At 44.7% G+C, this 20,835-nt stretch overlaps 1 protein-coding gene across 1 annotated transcript in view; it reads left to right on the forward strand.

Annotated features, from left to right (window-relative positions):
• Nucleotides 1-20,835, forward strand: part of WWC1 (WW and C2 domain containing 1) — a 158,932-nt gene that overhangs the window by 74,870 nt on the left and 63,227 nt on the right. The window contains exons 2-3 of the mRNA XM_010863353.1: nt 3,521-3,630; nt 11,691-11,894. Coding sequence (XP_010861655.1) covers nt 3,521-3,630; nt 11,691-11,894 — 314 coding nt within the window. The remainder of the gene's footprint in view (nt 1-3,520; nt 3,631-11,690; nt 11,895-20,835) is intronic.

The following is a 20,835-nucleotide window of genomic DNA, read 5'->3' on the forward strand; positions in this document are numbered from 1 at the left end:
CAATTAATTGTCTTTTCGTGAAGCAACTGTGCATTATCCAAATGTGTTGAGTAGCTTTGCACCGAGACGTAGAAAACTGAAGGTGCAGGTAGGCTGCAGCTCAGGTGCCTTCTGCCTGCTTCCGATGTCCCCCAGCCCAGCTTTGACATCTGTATCTCAGGCATAGCTTCCAGATTATCCTGAGACTCCCTTGGTCTTGTCAGTTTTTATTAGCAAAGCTCAGGTTCTGGAGTGAGGCAGTGGGGCTTCAGGTTATACCTCTGGTGTTTGCCAGCTGCAAGATGTTGGGTGTGTTTTCTCACTGGTCAAATAGAGGAAAAGCACCTGCTGCCTAGAAAAGGAACAAACTTGTTTTCTAGGCCTTGATTTAGCCATCATTAACTATTTTGATTACAGTTGAGATAGGAATATTACAGAGAAACTACTTTTAAAAAGATTAAAAAGAAAAAAATTAAATTGTTAAAATCCCTCTACCAAGATAGCATTTTAATGTGTATCTTTCCAGCTTCTCTTCTACAAACGTACACACATTTCAGGCAAAAATACTGTATTAAAACAATATCCTAAAGCGTTTCTTGTTCAAAAATGTTATTTTTCTCATAGTATGTTAAGAACATTCTTCCATGTTAGCAAAATATAAAATACACCATTATTTTTTGTTCTTAGATATTTATGGTCATATTCACTCATTCCACAAATATTTATTGATCACCAATCATGGGGGACATAAGATTCTATTGCTTAAATGCACCATTGATGAAATCATTTACTTCATCCCCATGGAAGATTTTTGTTTATCTTTTTTGCCTGCCCTGGGTTTTCACTGTGACACATGGGCTTAATTGCCCCATAGCATGTGAGATCTGAGTTCCCCAACCAGGGATCAAACCCATGTCCCCTGCATTGGAAGGTGGACTTTTATCCACTGGACAACCAGGAAATTTCTTCCTCTCCTCCCCACCTCACCACCCCCGCAACCCTGGGAGGGGGGAAAGAATTTTGATCCACTCGTGGATTCAGGGAGCTGTGGAGAGGGAATATATCTTTGTCTTCTTGGTTTTCTGGGTTGCAAAGTGTAAATAACAAGATTCCTATCTTCATCACCAGGCCAGTAGGTGGGGCTTCTCAGGGCTGCACCCAAGGAAAGGAATGAACCAGAAGGGTCTGACTGTGGTTGGCCCAAGCACTGCTGTTCCCTCCCCAGATGTATCTGTCCTCAGTAACAGAGTCACTTGCTGTGGAAGGGTAGGCCTGCGGGCAGAGTTTTCCTTCAGAGACCCTTTCAGTAATGTGTTAGATGAAATGATGTTGGATGAGATTTCACTGTTGGTCACTGGTCTTCATTTTCCATAAGGAAGTGGGAATAAACCATTTTTACAGGAGTTTAAGGAGGAGGAGGAACTGAGGAACATGGTCTCTTGCTTCTGAAGTCTTGGGGTGGGCAGGGCTTGCGGGGTAGCGGCGGATTGCGCTGAAGACGACTTTTTAGAAACTTTATCCAGGTTGGCATAAGTGCTCCCAAATGAAGAGCCTTCTAGCCTAAAGAAATCACTTGTGTCTTCCTCATCTCTTCATTTTTTACTCTTAAGACAGTGGCTTGTAATTTTCCATGGGGCTCAGCTGAAGATGTTAACTTTCGAGAGAACCTTTTGGTTCACAGCAGGGGCTCTGAAGGCTGAGTGCCTTGCTTGAATATCATTGGTGTAGACATTGAGAGTGTTATTTCATCTCTCTCTTAGTCTCCGTTTCCCCTTCTGGGAAGTGGAGAAGAATGTTCTTTCAGCATTCATTTGCACCAGGATCTAATTGTTTTTACAATCATGACTTTATTTACCCTGACAACTTGGAGAGTTATTATCCCCACATTTTAGATAAAAATACTGAGGCTCAGAGAGGAACACTTAAGTTGCCATACTTACACAGCTAATAAGTGATGCCTACTGAATCCGTATTGGATAGGGCTTAGTCTATTTTATATCATATAGACCTCTGCCTCATCCTTGTCTCCCATAATACAGCAGTATGTTTAACAGCGCTTTGGTGCTGTCCACTCCTTCAGTCAGTAGATATGTTCTCAGTCTACCAGACCCTGGATGTATAGTGGTATGTGAACACACTAGGTCTGTCCACCAGGGGCTCTTTCATGGTTTCTTTTTTCCCCACACATTTTGCTTTTCTTTCTTTTTTAAAAATTTGTTTGGCTGTGCTGGGTCTTAGCTGCAGCAGACAGGATCTAGTTCCCTGACCAGGAATTGGACCCAGGTCCCTGGCATTGGGAGCACAGAGTCTTAGCCACTGGACCACCAGGGAAGTCTCAGCACATATTTTGTTTTCAGCTTAATTTGGGGTGGGTTTAAGAGGGAAGGAGGTTGCATGGGCTAGGAGAGTCATCTCCTATGGCTTGGAGGGAAGTTCTTGACCAGGAATCCTAGACCCCATCCCACTCATCTTTCCTTCTATTGCATTGTACCTCAGTTTGCCAGGCTGTCGAAAGAGTGTTGAAGCACAACCTTTCAGTCTTTCAGAAGTGGGAGGGGGCAGGAGCAGGCAGGAGAGGGAGAATATTGTTGATCAGTTGCTAAGTTGTGTCCGACTCTTTGCAACCCCGTGGACTGCAGCACACCAGGGAGAATATTATGTGTGTGTATTTTAGGCAGATGCAGTGATGGGGAGAAACTAACCGGGCCATCCAAAGGGGCCACTCAGGCTGACTTCAATGTATCCAGATTCCCTGCTCCCTGCATGCTGGCTAAAGTGCTGGACCAAGGGCTTGTGATGTTTTTGAGCCTCGATAAACCTTCGTCCATTTAGTTAGGTGGTTTGTCTATCTGACATAGTCGCCGAGACCAAGTGGTTACCACCACCTCACTCCCCATTTGGGAAGTCCCAATATGGGGACTTCGAGGGTGGTTATGGCTAAAAAATCAGTTTGGCCTGGATTGTACAGAGAAGGACAGCAGTGGGTACAGGCATTTGGGAACCAGCCCAGGAAGAAAAAAAAAAAAAACATACTGCGTTTGGCCAAACTCACAGGGAGGGAACATCTGTTCTTCTCAGTGCTGCAGCGAGCTAGCTTTTCAGAGGGGAAATAGGTAAGACAAACATGGACAGAGCCTGAAGGACGGCTGGGGCTGGAGTGGGCCACGTGCCCTGCTAATGGAGAAGCCAGAGAGAGATTTGAGTCTGAGTCCAGAAGCCAGGCTCGACCTTTGAGCCCTTCCCTGTGACCCCTCACTTAGAGACGTAGCAGTGAGGCCCAGAGAAGGCAGGCGACTCGCTCGGAATCCCTTCCCAGTTGGTGGCAAAGTTGGGACCAGAGCAGATTCCCCACCTCCCTCCCAGGTGACCTTATCCTGCTGCTCCGATACGCGTTCATCTTCCCGGGGACGATGGGGCCGGGGCGCAGAGCTTCTGCATCTGGTGGGCCAGTCCAGAGGGGCAGGGAGGCTATAGGTAGCCACGAATGCAGCTCTCTGGGGACCGTAGGCTGACGGAGTCTCTTTCTGCTCTCACTCGCCAGGTACACCAAACCGCTCACCTTTGCTGACTGCATCAGTGACGAGCTGCCGCTGGGATGGGAAGAGGCGTACGATCCACAGGTCGGAGATTACTTCATAGACCACAACACCAGTAAGTCCCCTCCACCCATCCCTCCACCTCCTGGCCAGCCCCCACGTCTGGAAGAGCTATCAGCAGGGGCTTGTGAAGCCAGATTGTGTTTCGTTTCACAGAGAGTTGGATGGAGATGTCAGTGTAGATATAGATAGATAATGTATGCTCATATATAAATAACAGTTTAGAAGAGTTTTAAATAGAATCTAGAACTCTGTGTCTCACAACCCATCTCCCCAATTTTACAGAAGTAACTACTGCTAGCCATTTCTTGTGTATCTCTCCAGAAACTTCCCAGTCATGTGTGCATACATATATTCCTTTTTTTTTTTTTTTAAACATATATTGATTTCCACAGGGCTTCCCTGGTGGCTCAGATGGTAAATAATCTGCCTATAATGTTGGAGACCTGGGTTTGATCTCTGGGTTGGGAAGATCCCCTGGAGAAGGGAATGACTACCCACTCTAGTGTTCTTGCCTGGAGAATTCCATAGACAGAGGAGCCTGGCAGGCTACAGTCCATGGGGTCACAAAGAATCAAACATGACTGAGCAGCTGACACTTTCACTTCCCTTGATTTCCATGCACCATATGTAAAATAGATAGCCAGTGGGAATTTGCCATATGACTCAGGAAGCTCAAAACGGTGCTCTGTGACAACCTAGAGGGCAGGGATGGTGGGGGGAGGCTCATGCATACAGATTTTTTTCACAGAAGGTAGATGTGTCCGTGTCGTCCCCAGATTATTTTTTAGCAGCCACTGCCCCTACAGCAAGTCCCCAGCAGCATACAGCATGTGTCTGTAATGGATGGTCTGAGTGATGTATGTATGTATCTCCAGCCCATCACACCAGTCAGCCCACTCTCATTTTATATCTGTGGTCCAGATATCCTGATCCAGAATGAAGGTTCCTAGTGTCTTTGTCTCTGGGACTTTGATGGAAGTATAGGTCGAGAAGGGGAGAAGCATATTGTCTGACAGGTGGAAGAACCCAGGTTGAGGTCTTCCAGGCAGGAAGAGTTGACGTGTACTGGGGCCTCATCCATTGTGCACCTTCTTGGCCAAGACTATTCTTGTCCTCGGGAATTTGCTGCCCTATTTGTCCATGTATAATCGAGGAAAGAGGATTTTTCTGTCTCGATCTCAGCCTTCTGAACTGTGGGATTCCTCTTGTCCTTTCAGGCAAGAGGAGAATAGATTGCAGTGGCACGTGTCCGAAGGTTGAGATTAAGGCGCTGACTCCTAGTAGCCCTTGTTTCCTGAGCATGCACTCTGTGCCATGTGCTGGACAAGGCACTTGATTAGGCATCATCTCATGCAATCCTCCCAACACCCCTGTGGGATGCTAGGATGATTGTGCGTGTGTGCTCAGTCATGTCCGACTCTTTGTGACCCCATGGACTATAGCCTGCCAGAAGGGAAAGAGCCTGGTTCTTCCACGGGTGCGTCTGTGTGTGCATGCTAAGACATTTCAGTTGTACCCAACTCTTTGAGACCCGGCCAGGCTCCTCTGTCCATGGGATTTTCCAAGCAAGAGTACTGGAGTGGGGTGCCATTCCCTACTCTAGGGTCTCTTCCCTACCCAGGGATCGAACCTGAGTCTCCTCCATTGGCAGGCAGATTCTTGACCATTGGCGCCACCTGGGAAGCACTAGGATGATTAACTCTGTCTTATGAATGGAACTTAGAGATAGAAATTGACTGTGCAACTCTCAGAGCCAAAGCATGGCAGGGCTGGGATTTGAACTTGTCCTGGGAGTGAAGTTGGGCTTCTCCATCCACTTCCTCTTCTGGGTTTCTGTAGCACCTGGTCAAATCTCTGCTGTGCCCCTCACATTCTGTAGTATAACCATTTACCTGTCAGGGCAGGTTCCCCAGACTTTTTTGCCTGGCAAGGCACATAGTAGGTGTGCACTTGACCTTTGCTACCTAGAAAAGGTTACACGTGCATGAATGCATGGCTAAATAAATGGGTGAGTGAGCAGACTTGGCACCAAAGCAGAGGAGAGTTTCTGAGAGACAGCTAATGGCACTGATTGCATTGTTGAGGGTAGCAACGGTTTTTATTAGCACTCATGATTGCATATTGGATAATGAGACGTAAATGTGCCTAATTGAGTGTGTATGGGGAAGGAGGCTAATGCTTGGAGGGCTGCACGGTATATTGGGTTAAACACTGATGTACAGGAACCTGCACTAGTCCTTTCCTGTCTCTAATTGCTGAGTGAATCCCCCTCATTGAAATCTGATGGCAGGAGTGGGATTTTCTGGTGCTTCTGGGAGTCGTTGGAGAGATGGAAGGCGTGTCATGCAATGGTAGAGTATGTTCTTGAGGGGATGGTAGCAGAAACGAGGGTGTGTATAGGAAAGTGAGTAAATGAAAACCACAAAAGGAAGAATTCTCTCTGGTAGTTCTGCCAGCAGTCAGGCTGCAGGGTTTCTTTTGGCTGGAAGGTGCTCTCATTGGATGGAGGGTACCACTTCTAGAGGACGGAGCCAGTGATACAAACGGTGGTATGCACAAGGCCCACTCATTCAGAGCTGTGGACTCGGACCAATCCTCTGTGAGTGACTGCAATTACGGTTTGGTTTTGTTTATGAATTTGATGTATTTATTTGTGGCTGTGCTGGGTCTTCATTGCTGCAGGGGCTTTTCTCTAGTTGTGGTGAGCAGGGGCTACTCTCTGGTTGTGGTAAACAGGCTTCTCGTTGAGGCGGCTTCTCTTGTGCGGAGCACAGGCTCTAGGTTTACAGGCTTCAGTAGTTGCAGCTCCTGGGCTCTAGAGCACAGGCTCAGTAGTTATGGCACATGGGCTTAGTTGCTCCGTGGCACATGGGATCTTCCTGGACCAGGAACCAAGCCTGTGTCCCCTGCACTGGCAGGCAGATTCTTTACCACTGAACCACCAGGGAAAGCCCCTGAAATTACTGTTATAGAGATAATAGAATTGAACAACAAATTAAATCCACCATCAAGCATTCATTCATTCAGCAAATATTTATCGACCTCCTACAATGTTCTAGGCACTGTACTGGGAGCATGGGGTACATGAGAGTGCAAGATGGCAATGATCCTTGCCTTCATAGAGCTTTCATTTTGGCAGAAGCAGCAGAAGATAAACAGAATAAGTAAGCCAATTATGTAGTGTATTTTTAAATTATCAGGGTTATGAGAAAAGTGGGAAGCAGAGTGTGGGGCTGAGGTGTGCTGTGTGCGTTTGTGGGTGGCAGGGGAGGGGCAGTGTTGAGAAAATGCTCTCTGAGCTAAGACTTGAAGGACGTGGGGAGAGTGTTTCAAGCAGAGAGGGTTGACCGAGCGAAAATGCCAATATGTGATCACATTTTACTTCTCAAGGGGTGACAAGGAGGCAGGTATGCATTTAGCAGAATTTGTAAGGAAGTAGGGAGGAGGGCATCAGGCCAGGTGGTAGCAGGGCCTGGATGGGGCAGTGATCCATCTGAAGGGCTCGAGCTTTTATTCCACGTGATGGGAGCCATTGAAGATCCCCCAGAGGAGGAAATGGCAACCCACTCCAGTATCTTTGCCTGGAGAATCCCATGGACAGAGGAGCCTAGTGGGCTACAGTCCATAGGGTCACCAAGATTCGCTCATGACTGAAGCAACTTAGCACGGAGAATTTTAAACAGATGAGTGGTGTGATCTGTTTTATGTCTTAAAAAGGGTCATTGGCTCCTTTGCTGAGAGTAGACCATGGAACAAGGACAGACATAGGGAAACCTGTGAAAGAATATTGCAGTAGTCCAGGTGACAAAGGACACTGGCCCGGACCAAGGCTATAGTGGCGGAGGTGGTGAAAAGTGGCCTGAGGCTGGAGCTGTTTTCAAGATAAAGCCAACAAGGCTTCCTGATAGATTACATGTGTGGTGTGGAAGAAAAAGGAATAAGTGAGCCTCTCTGAGCAGGTGACAGGATGGAATTGCCATCCATTGGATGGAGAAAGCTATAAGAGGAGTGATGTGTTTAGGAAGGAAGAACAAGGGTTTGCTGGGATGGGTCACATCTTCCATGCCTGTTATCCATCTGAGAGGAGAGGTTGCTCAGTTTAATGTAGGAATCTGGTGTTTGGAAAAGAGAACTGGGCTGAAGGTAGGCATTTGAAATGGAGCTGTTGGCATAAAGAGAGTACTCATTTATTTATTAAATATTTATTTGTTAATTTGTGGGCATTTATTTCTCAAATTTACAATGATTGTAGCTTCGTGTTCTTGCATTGATTTTATCTATCATGATTGCTGCTGCTGCTGCTAAGTCGCTTCAGTCGTGTCCGACTCTGTGCGACCCCAGGGATGGCAGCCCACCAGGCTCCCCCGTCCCTGGGACTCTCCAGGCAAGAACGCTGGAGTGGGTTGCCATTTCCTTCTCCAATGCATGAAAGTGAAAAGTGAAAGTGAAGTCGCTCAGTCGTGTCTGACTCTTCTCGACCCCATGGACTGCAGCCACCAGGCTCCTCTGTCCATGGGATTTTCCAGGCAAGAGTACTGGAGTGGGGTGCCATTGCCTTCTCCGGGATTAGATGGTTTTAATCAGTGATCAAATTGTGTTTTCTGTTTTCTTTTCACACTATGTCATGAATATTTGAGAGATGCTACATAGTCTTCATATTTGCCATTTTTAATGTATCAAACAGATGCATCAATACATTATGACACATAAAACAACTGACCTTTGGGTTCTTTCCATTTGTTTGTTATGAAAAATAACACTTGAGGGAGAGTCTTTAAGCATATTGCTCTATTCTCCTGTGATACTTCCCTGGAGTCACATTTCCAAATGTAGGATCGCCAAGTGAAAGGTTGTGGACACTTGTGAGGCTTCTGGTAACTCTTCCTAGTTGGATAATATTTCTAAAAGATGGAGTCAATCTGCATTACTACAAGCAATGAGGGTACTGTTTTCCTCATACCTCGATCAGTATATGACTAATTTCACTTCTTTACTTTTGATACATTCATCACAGGTTTAAACTGTTACTTCATTGTGTTTCATTTGCATTCCTTTGCATAGCAACAAGGTTGGACTTTCTCCAGATGTTCAGCTGTTTTTAAGACAATTGTAATTCAAGCCCTTGCAGAATTCAGTAGTGTGAGTCACACGGGTGCTTGTGTGGTGCATGTAGAAAGCAGGTGTGTGGTGGGGTGAGGAGTACGTGAAGCCCGTGAACTGTGAGCTGTATGGAGAGGGTACGGTGTATTTGTAGGTAGATGTTTGGGGCCTGGGGGAGGAAGGAGAACTGGGTCTCAATGATGGTTGTATTCAATCAATTAAACATTTGTTGGAAGTAGCTACCTTTTAGGGAGAGAGCGAATGAAGGGGAAGGGGATGCCGGGATGATTTTGTGTGAAGCTGATTTTGTGACATGCTGAATGATTTAACTATGTCCATGTTTAACTTTAATAAAAACAAGAACTGAAAAATAGTTGACCAAGGACTTCCCTGGTGGTCCTGTGGTTGGGAATCTGCCCTGCAAAGCAGGGGGCACAAGTTTGATCTCTGGTGGGGGAACTAGGATCCCACATGCCATGGAGCAGCTAAGCCCACGCGCCGCACTGAGCCCTGAAGCCAGAGTTAGAGAGTCTGTGCCCGCAGTAGAAGATCCCACATGATGTAGCCAAGAGCTGACACAGCCAGATACATAAGCAAGGAAATAAGTAGTCGACCAAGGGGGTCTCTGAGAACCTGCCCTGGTGTAAAGTTAACTACTCTGGTGAGATGGAAGTTAAGGAAGGAGAGTGAGCATAGAAGGGGCTGGGCATGGGAGAATGTCCTCTCAGTGTCATTAGTTCAGGACAGACAGGCCATCTTCACACCTTGTTTTCTTTTCCAGAAAAAGGGAGGAGGTGAGCTTGAAGAACAGCTATTCACAGATAATTCAAACACTGGCCTCAGTGAATAGCTTTGGCTTTACTCTCACCATCGTATGTTTACTTTACCTGGGTGTAAGCAGTGAGGCGGGGCCCCTTATTCTCTTTAATAATCAGAAAAGTAGATTCAGAGAGGTTAAGCAACCTGCCCATTGTAACCCAGTGATCACCAGCGGGCATGAGAACGTGGCCCTGCTACCTCTGTGATCATTCTCCCTGTCTCTTCTTTCTTTCATTGGAAAAGCTCACTGGGGCCTGTTCAGGAGGACTGAGAGTGAAGGGCCTGAGAGCGGAGGCTCTAACTCAGTTCCCCAGGAGCCAGACACACGGCAGAAATGAGTGCAGAGGGTAGCTTGTGGACCCCTGGCGGCCACATCTTCTGAATGATCCAGAAAAACCAGAGATCAAGATTTTAATGTATAAATCTCCTTGCTAATCTAGAAGAATGGTATGATGAACCTATTTGCAGGACAGAAAGAGGCAAAGGTGTAGAGAAAGACTTGTGGACGCAGGAGGGGAAGGAGAGCTCGGGATGAATTGAGAGAGTGGCGTTGACATATGTACACTACCATGTGTAGAGCAGACAGCTAGTGTGACGCTGCTGATGAGCGCAGGGAGCTCGGCTCAGTGCTCTGTGATGACCTAGAGGGTGGGATGGTGGTAGTGGGAGGGAGGTTCAAAAGGGAGGGGTTATGTGTATACATATACCTGATCTGAAAAGAGCTGGACACAACTGAGCAACTAACACTGAAAACCTGATTTACTTCGTTGTACAGCAGAAACTAACACAATATTATAAAACAATAATGTTCCAATTTAAAAAAATAAAAAATGAATTTTAAAAAAATCTCCTTATTTTTATATACCAGTAATCAATTCAAAATTACTAAAGTTCTTTGGGCTAAGCAAAACTTTCCTGCAAGCTGAATTTACCATATGGCTGTGATTATATAATTTCTGGTGTGTCTGTCATCCCATACCCCACCTTCCAGCTGGGAGATGACTGAGGAGTTGGCAGTCGATGGGCATTGATTCTTTGACATTAACATTGCTTTGACCTCTTCCATATCTGCTCAGCTGCCAGCTACCCTTTTAAAACCATTTTTTTGTCCTATTACTTTTTTCTAAATTATCACTGTGTATTTTTATTGGATACATAATTTAAAAAATAAAAAAGAATGAAGAAAAAGCATCCTACCAACAAGACATTATCTACTGTCGATAATTTGCTGTTTCCTCCTAATCTATTTGAGAATGTACATATATATTTTGATAAATACAAAATTATTTATGCAGTTCCTACCCAGTTGTTATTATTGTTTAGTTGCTAAATTGCCTCCAATTCTGTTGAGACCTCAGTACTTACACCCATTTTTTTTTATCGTAAACACCTTTCTGGTTTTTTTTTTCAAAGACATGATTTTTAATGGCTGTTTTAGTGTATTGTGTAAATATAGCATACATATTTCAGCAGTAATTTCTTGTGTGACCTTGAGCAAGTCACTTAACCTCTTTATGTCTCAGTTTTCTCTTTTGTTTAACCAGAGTAATAAAAGAATTTTCTCTATAGAGTTAATGTGAGGATTAGAGGAGTAAATAGATACAAAGTAAATGAAATAGTGCTTGGCATAGAGTAAACATTAAATAAGTGCTTGTTTATGATGAAGATGATTTTATACAAATGCATCTTTGCCTGAATTTATTACTTTTTGTAATAAATTACTATGGGAGGAATTATTGGATGAAGGGTATTAACATTTTAAGTCTCTTGATTTTCATTGTCAGATAGCCCTTTAGGAAGGCTGTTCTAATTTACATACTGTGTGGACACAGTATTCTGTACATCTTTTGAAATATCAGTTATTTTATTTTCCTTTACTATTTACCGAAATGAATGACTTTAAGCATCTGTAATATCATTGAACCTCTCTGTATTACAGTAGAATTCACATCTGTTCATTCTGGCTATTCTCTGAGTAACTGCAGGTTTGGAAATTGATCCTGGTTTTTTGTGTATGTTTGTTTGCTTAATCCAAATGAAGAGTCTCTGCTATTCAAAAGGCAAGTTTAACCCATTTACATTTACTGTAATTTTATATTTATTACACTTTTTGTTGTCTGGTAGATTCTACAGGCCACCAACTCAACAGACATTTTTGAAGTGCTAATCTAGGATCTCTGGGGTCTGTTCCAGAAACCACTCAGATCGAGGATCCCCGGGTACAGTGGCGGCGGGAGCAGGAGCACATGCTGAAGGATTACCTGGTGGTGGCCCAGGAGGCCCTGAGTGCACAAAAGGAAATCTACCAGGTGAAGCAGCAGCGCTTAGAGCTTGCACAGCAGGAGTATCAGCAGCTGCATGCCGTCTGGGAGCACAAGCTTGGCTCCCAGGTCAGCTGTGAGTACCTCCCACCACCAGTACCCCCACCAACATGACCTCAAGGAAGAGGAAATGGCCACACTGACTCCTGCATGTATTGCTTCTCGATGCTTCTCAGATCTACCTGTGTTCTTTCCTCTCCACTCCTTGCAAAAACCACCACCCTTTTCCTGCTCCTGCTTGTGCTTTGCTATGATTCATCTGCCATTTTCATTCCATTTCCTTTCATTCATTTTTCATCTCAGAATGCCAGTTGACTTACCTATCTCCTTATTTGAAGCCCTTTAGTGGCTGGGAGAAGCAGGGGTAGTTTTTGGTTAATGTACAGAGTTTCAGTTTGGAAAGATGAAGACGTTTTGGAGGTGGATGGTGTTGATGGCTGCACAACAGTGTAAATGTATATACGGCCTCTGAAATGTATATTTTGAAATGGTTAAACTGGTAAATTTTATGTTATATGTATTTTTTTGCATCACTCTTTCCATACACAGCCCCATGTGATCAGACTCCTGCCAGCCACTCCCACCTCCACGGATGCTCCCAGTCACTAGGGTCTAGATGTACTAAGCACACCCATTCTGCTTCCCTAGCCTGCCCTACACCTTTCTACCTCGGGGTCTCTGTCCTTGCTGCTCCCCTGCCTAGAAAGATTTTCTATTGATCCATTTGCACAGCTGGCTCCTTCTCACCCTTCCAGTCATCTCCTCTGAGAGGCTTGCTTCTGACAACTCCATCCTCAGATGCCCTTCCCCAGCATTAGCCTCTGTAATGGCTGTTTATTTTGTTCATAGCACTATCACAGTACATCTGCTTATACATCTGTTGGTATTTCCTAGTGGAGGAAATTTCCCATTTCCCTTGTTCACCCTCATGTCTGCAGGAGGAGAACAGGCACCCCAGTCCCTTCATTCTCAGTGTAGGGAAATACCAGATCCATAGCTCTCAAAGAGCCCATTGACCTTTTCTGATGTTTTGGGGTTTTGGGGTTTTTTTTTTTTTTTTGGTCTTCTGCCACTATTTTTAATAGCTAATCCTTTTCTATGTTTACTGAGTGCTTACTAAATGCTCATCTACGGTCTGAATATGTTATTTCAGTTAATTCTCATAACAGTTCTGTGGGGAAGCACAATTAATATCTTCCTGTAACAGATGAAAAATCTGCAGCTTAGAGAAGACTGATAGCATACCCAGGGTCTTACAGCTGGTAAGAGGTGATAAGTTACAAACACAATCCTCTCCCCCAACATCTGCAGTTTGGGCCAAGGGGCTAGCTTTAAGATGGTGTCAAGGTTTCCATGCCTTGGCTGGGTAATCAAACACCCCCCCTGTGTGAAGCCCCCACTTTGAGAAATTTGGTCTGGGAGGAGGACAGTGAGTAGGTTACTCAGTGTCCCAGCCCTGCCCTTTTCCTTGGCAACTCAGGGAAAAACCCAGAATCTCAGATTACAGAAAAGAACTGCATTATACTCATTAGCTGTTTCTAGGTCAAATAATGTCCTAGAGACCATCATGAGGGTTTTAGCACTTAATCTGTCTTAATCAGCTGGGACTGCCATAACAAATTACCACAGACCAGGTGGCTTTAACCACAGACACTTATTTTCCCACAGTTGTGGAGGCTGGAATCCTGAGATCAGGGTGTCAGTACAGTTGAGTTCTGGTGGGACCCTCTCCCTGTCTTCTCACTGTGTCTTCACATGGCAGAGAGAGAAGAGAAAACAACAAGCTCTGTGGTGTCTCTTATAAGATCACTAATCCCATCATAAGGGCCCCATCCCTATAACCTCATCTAACCCTAATTACCTCCCAAAGGCCTCCTTCTCCAAATACTATTACAATAGGGGTTAGGACTTCAATATATGAATTTCTGGGGAACACAATTCAGTCCAAGTCCATAGCATTATTCTTACCAGAGCCCTGGAGGGAGATATTAATATCCCTAGTGAAATTCAGATTCAAAGAGATAATTTTTTTTCTTTCTGTAGTCTGAAACAGTGACATAGTGTATAAAAAAACAAACCTTCCTATTTTGGAGGTCAGGATGTATACAAGGACCCCAAGTATCACACCCTGAATAACTTACTATCTTTGGGGGGTAAAATGTATTTTTTATGTTGAAGAGCTGCAGCCACCGCCACCTTACACAGGGGTTAAATTAGCATCACCAATAATGAGACAGACTGACATTATATACTTTCTGATGCGATGCAATAAAAAAACATCACCGAGGATTCTTGACAAAAAACGTTTACTCTCAATTGAGTCATGAAGAAACAACCAGACAGATCCATACTGCACAGTATCCTACAAGATAATTACCCAACACACTTACAAAAAATAGTGCAGTGAAAAAAAAACGGAAAGAGGGGCAATGTTCTTGATTACAAAATGAAAAAAGTCTAAGGAGGCATAAACCCAGTGAAGTGTTTGCACCTTGACTAGACCATGGATGGAGGGGAAAGCAGCCATAAAGATATTCTCAGGCAATTGGAAGATTTTCTTAAGTATAATAATGACTTTGTAACTGTGTAGGAGAATGTCCTGTTCCTAAGACATTCATGTGACATCATGTCTGCAACTTAATTCCAAAAAAATGCGGGGTGGGGGGTGGTGCGGGTATGGTAAACGAAGAAACTATGATGTCAGTCTAAGTGAGATCAATGACTCATTGATGGTTTTGGATGTGGGATGGGTTTTTCCCAATAATCATTTATTGAGGGCTTTTATGATCCAGGCAGTCATCCTACTGAGAGAATAAGAGTGGAGGGTGGGATAGACAGAACAGATGTGGGGAAATGCTAAAAGTTGGTAGATCTAGGTGAAAGATCTGTCAATATTCATCACATTATGCTTTCAAATTTCCAGTAGATACAAAGGTTTCAAAATAAAAATTTAGGGTGGGGAAAAGAGCCAAGTGGCAGCAGTGACACATTCTTAGTGGGAGCTGTCCTGTGTGTTGTGGATATTTAACAGCATTCCTGGTCTCTGCCTATAGTATCTCCCACCCAGAGTTGTGATAACCAAAAATGAGTGTAGACACTGCCCCAGGGTGGGCTAAGTTGCCCCCAGCCAGAAACCACTGGTCTAGGTAAACCACTTAGCACAATTCCCTTAGAATGTATTAAAAGCTCAATAAGTATTCTCCTGATAAGAAATACATCACATAATCTTTTGAGAATGTGGACTCTGTGGCTGGACTGCTGGGGTCCAGTCCAGGATATGCAACTTCCTAGCTGTTCAACTTTGTACAAGTGATGCTGCTTCTCTCTGCATGAAGTTTTTCATCTGTAAAATTGACAGGGACTTCCCTGTGGTTAAGACTCTGTGCTTCCAATGCAGAGGGCAGGAGTTTGATCCCTGGTTAGGAAACTAAGATCCCACATGCTGTGTGGTGTGGCCAAAAATAAGTATAAAACTGACATAATAATAGTGTTACCTTCCACCGGTGTGTTACGGGATTTGTACTTGGAATACTAGTTATCACATTCTTAAGCTCACGATAGATAATATTTATTTGATATTATTAATTCATTGGCATTGAAATGACCAAGATTTTAAACCAATCCCTGGAACCAGTAAGAATAAACAATTCCTTATAGAAAGTAATTGAGGCAGTCCTGTCGTATGACTTCAGTGCTACTACTGAGTGCTCCATCAGGTTCAAAGACACCATCATTTTGAATGTTAAAGAAGAAATCAATAGATAGCTAGTGGGAAGCTTCTGTATAGCATGGGAAGTTCAGCCCTGTGACCTGTGATGACCTAGAGGGGTGGGATATGGGGGTGGGAGGGAGGCTCAAGAGAGAGGAGATATATGTATCTTATAGCTGATTCACATTGTTGTACAGCAGAAACTAACACAACATTGTAAAGCAATTATCCTCCAATTAAAAATTTTAAAAAGAATCATCTCAGATCACTAGTTCTAAGATATAAATCAGCAAGGGATGGGGGCATCCCTCAGCCCAAGCATCCTAGTGAAACAGGCATGACCCAAGGCTCCTCATGACTTTCTTAGGGTTTGACAAACCAGGTTTGCCTTCCAAGTCAAGCTCTCTGGCATGTTGATAGACCGGTGAGGTCACATGCCTCCCTCTAACTCAGATGGCCTTTCAGGGCTTGTGAGAGTTTTGTCACCTGGCCTTGGCTGCTGTAGGGCTTGGCTACAGGTGGGGCTCTGCCTTGGGGAAGGAGGCTTTGTTGTCATCACTGGTACAGTCTCTCACCCCATGGGGAATGAGAAGAGAACTCTCATTTAACATGCATCTATCGAATTTCTGCAGGGTGATATGCTGGCCACTGTACATATGTTGTATCAAATAACCTTGCTACACACACACAATCCTACAAGATACTGTTGTTCCCATTTTACAGATAAGAAAACTGAGGCCCGGAGAGGGAAAGTAGCTTCCCCAAAGTCACACTGTTAAAAAGTGGCAGAACTAGTTTTTATACCCATAAGCATCTGACTTCAAAACCAATTCTCTTGATTTAACGCAAGTCAGCCAGTCAAATTCTAAGGTTTGAGGGCTACACTGGGGTTCTTCCATCCTCTGAAAGATGAGAGCTCAGGAGAGCTGGGTTCTTTGGGACCTCACCATGCTCCTTCCTCCTCCAGACCTTGGTTTCCCATTTGGAAAATCAGTTACTGGGCGCCTTGCTGCTAAAAATGCCGGTTGAACCACCTACGTGCTTTCACTCATTCTTGCAACTAAGAAAATGTCAGATAAGAGATTTCTAAGGCATACATGCCCAAGGACAGGGAGACTTGGAGGAAAAGGCAGCAATAAAATGTGGAGACTTAAAGGCGGAAGGACAGATAGCAGCCTATTTGACAGACCAGAGAAAGGAGGAATTGGGCTGACAGAAAAAGCAGGCCTCTGGTCTACCTGGAGCATGTGCAAAAGCGTCAGGAATTGGAGGCAGTGGCTGTCTCTGTGGAATGGGAATGAAGTTAGGAGGCCCTCAAAGAAGACCAGAGAAAAGTTGTTTCTGAGACACAGACCACCAGATCTCTTCCCCAAATCAGTGAGACCCAGGCCAGTGCCTATCTCCAAACTGATGAAAAAGGAGGTTTATTTTTACGAGAGAATAAAACAGAGTCTCTGGACCACAGGATACCAGGCAAATTCAAAACTGAGGTGCACCATACTGAAAACATGGTATTCAAGTGAACATGAACTTGAGGATTGAGACCCCAGCCGGCATGTACCACCTGACTCCCAGAAGAGTACCAGGCTATTGCCTGCCAGGCTGGACAGTAGAAGAATCTGGGGAATCTGAGTCTCTTTTTTTCACAGAAAAGAGATATAAACAGAAAAGATGAGATTTCCCTAGTGGCCCAATGGCTCAGGATCTACCTGCCAATGCAGAGGACATGGGTTCGATTCCTGGTCCGGGAAGATCCCACATGGCGGGGAGCAGCTAAACCCGTGTGCCACCACTAGAGAAGCCCGCGAGCCCTAGAGTCTGTTCCGCAGCAAGAGAAACCACCGCAATGAAAAGCCCGAGCACCACAACCAGAGAGTAGCCCCTGCTTGCTGCAGCCAGAGAAAAGCCCACACAGCAGCAAAGACCCAGCACAGCCACAAATAAGTACATCAGTAACATTAAAAATAGAGAGAAAAGATGTAAAAACACCGACAGCAAGGATTCTTGGATGAAACAGTCCAGATAAATCACATATACCACACAACCCACAGTGAATCGTGTAACCCATCTCCAACAAACTCTGCTCCAGCCAGCTTTTTGGGTCCCCGGTTTAAGTGTGAGCAGACGGCTGAGTTTCTGGACATCTACGGGAAGCCTCTTACATGAACAGTAGAGATGAAACAAACACCTGGCCGCGGGGAGGCCTTGTAGGAAATGGAGAGTGTGCGTGGAGAAGAAAACATGGAGCAAAGCTCACAACTGTGAAAGTGAAACAGGATGCTGCATTTTATAAATAGGAGCGTTCAGAGAGCACAGAAGAGCCTTTGGAAATTGAACTACGGTAGTAGAAATGAAAAACCCACAGGAAGCCTGGAAGGTAAAACTGAGGAAGTTTTCTAAAAAGCAGAACAAAAATACAATGAGATGGAAAAATAGCATCAGGCCAAGAACTCTATCCGAGTAATGAAAGCTCCAGATAGAGCAGAAGAAACAGAGAAGCATCAGTGACATAATTTAGAAAAATTTCCCAGAACTGATAGAGGAGATTGAAAGCGCTCAGTGAGCACCCAACACAGAGGATAAAAGTTAACTCACACCAAAGACATATCATTGTGCCACTTCAAACACGGGGAACGATTCGAGATTCTAAAAGCTTTCAGAGAGGAAAAACTAGGTCACACAAAAATGATCAGGACTCAGAATAGCTCCTGGCTTCTCAGTAGTAACACTGGAAATGTAAAAGACAATGGAGCAATGCCTTCAAACATTTAAGGAAAATAACTTCTACCCCAGAATTCTATATCCAGCAAAACTACCTTTAAATCATGGATGTTATTGCTGTTGTTCAGTTGCTAAGTCACGTCTGACTCTACACGCACGTTTTCCAAAAGTGTTATTTCCTTCATGCTTCCTTTCTCAGGAAGTTCCTGGAAGTGATATTCTACCAAAATGAGGAGGTAGTCACAGGGGGAAGACATGGAATTTAGGAAGGAGGAGAGACAGAGGCAGTGGGGGTGAGGGTGGGGGGAGTCCCAGGATGCCAGCCATGCAGGGAGAATACAGACACACACCCAGCGAGGCAGAGCCCAAGAAGGGAACTCAGGGAGAGGAGACTTAGATAAGCGGCCAAGTGTGAGGTTGCTCAGTGATAAATGTGTGGAGAGGAAGCACACCTAGAAATGATAATTATTAACTTTAAGAAAAACCACCCCAAAAATGTGCTGGAAAGAAAAAGTAAGCAAAGTTGGCTACATGCCTTGGTCCTGAATAGCATTTACAGAGTAAGAGTAATACAGACACTGAAGGTGTCTCTGGCCAGAGTTATCTGTAAGGAAGATGAGGAGCTGAGAGGGGGTGCCCTGTGTGGGGTAGCGGTTGGGAAAGGGAGTGAGTCTAACACTCCATCCTCCAGAGAGAAATGAATACATGATGCCTAAAACAGAAAAAAAAAAAAAAAAATCAAGAAACAGTGATGCTTGCATATCATCAGACACACAGGGTCGGATGCCCAAGAAACTGGCTGAACCCATTGAAATGGTTCCTTTTTTGCTAGTAAGATTAGCGGATTGGGAAATGCTCTTTTTTAATAGCAAATCTGGGATGTATAAAATATGTGGAATTTTATATAGACTGTTAGAGTGTTCATACATAACTTGAATAAAAACTAAAAAAAGATGTCATCTTAAAGGCAATCTATACGGTCCTGTTTGAATATGAGATTATTTTGTTGTGAGTCACTGAGGGGACCTGGATACAGAAAGGAAGTTCATGACCTGTTTCTTGGGAGTGCTGGTCAGTTGAGTGTGTTTCTTTTGTGAAAGTCCACCAAGCTGCACACATATGATTTGTGTGCTTTTCCATTCCTATATGTACTTTTTTACTTCAACAAAAAGATTGCTTAAAAAATAACAAGCCACATCCTATTTCTGCAGCTTTGGACAGAAACAGTACATGTCACAGTGATTCTTCAGAGAGGGTGATGATTCCAGCCCCTGGTGGCCCCGTTGGCAGAGAGTCTCATCCTTCTTGGGTTCTCCCTTGAGGGTTTCTGAGTGTTCCCATGGAAGAACTCCTGCCTTCCACAATCTGCCCTGGTAGCACTGGTCCCCACAGCCACCCTCTCCTTGCTAGGGTCAGGACTTGCCATGTTTCATGGGCTCTCCCAGGCTGCTACCACGCTCCCCTTAACACTTCCCCCAGTGAAGGCCAAGCCCGCAGCATGGGTGAACAGGGTACTTGCAGGATCGGGTGCTCACAGAACAGGCACACTTCTTTTTCGGTGTATCTTATTTCCTCACTGATGACTCTCATCTTTGCACCATGTTTTCACTAACCATCTGTGGGTAACAAAGATCGTCAATGACCTTAAAATTTTGTCCGGAAGTGCCTATGTGGGCAGTTGCCTAAGTCAGTGCTTCCAACTTTGTATCCAACCAGGTCTCTCCTCTGAAACTCCCAGTTCCAGCAGAGTTGAAGGAGTTAGAGCACAGGAAGTGAAAGCTTCAAACTAGAAACAAAACACGTATCCCTGTTCCATGCTCAAAACAAGGGCTGTGAGGTCCTTCCTATCCAGGTGTTCCTGCTACTCATCTCTTCTGAGAAAGCCCAGCCTTAGTCACCATCACCATCATTCCAAACTCAGCAGAGGTGAAATGCTGCCCATGGTGCAGGACATCTTGTCAGTTTCTACGCAGAACAGTTTTATTTCCCAGACTCCCCAGTGTTCCATTTTAACTTTCCTAAAGCATAATCGGGGGTTTCCCCGGTGGTAGAGTGGTAAAGAATCCACCTGCCGATGCAGGAGATGCAAGAGGTGTGGTTTTGTTCCCTGGGTCGGGAAGATCCCCTGGAGAATGAAATGGCAACCCACTCCAGTGTTCTTGCCTGGGAAATCCCACAGACAGAGACATCTGGTGGGCTTCAGTCCATGCGGTCACGAAGAGTTGGATGCGACTGAGCACACACACTGCACAAGCATAATCAAAAGGTCCCCCCTGGTGGTTCAGATAGTAAAGAATCTTCCACAGGTTCAATCCTGGTTCTGGGAAGATCTGCTGGAGAAGGGAATGGCAACCCACTCCAATATCCTTGCCTAGGAAATCCTGTAGACCGAGGAGCCTGGCAGGCTACAGTCAATGGGGCCACAAAAGAGTAGGACATGATTTAGCAACTAAACAATGGCAGCAAATCAAAAGGTCCACTCCAGTATTTAAACCAGGTCCACAGAGCAGAGCAGCAGCCCCTTCATGATTGTTCCTTCTACCTCCATACACGGAAAATTGCCCACAATCTCCAAATAAGCCTCTTT

Source organism: Bison bison, unplaced genomic scaffold (assembly GCF_000754665.1).
Source record: "Bison bison bison isolate TAMUID 2011002044 unplaced genomic scaffold, Bison_UMD1.0 scf7180017864490, whole genome shotgun sequence".
In the NCBI taxonomy this organism is placed as follows: Eukaryota; Metazoa; Chordata; class Mammalia; order Artiodactyla; family Bovidae; genus Bison; species Bison bison.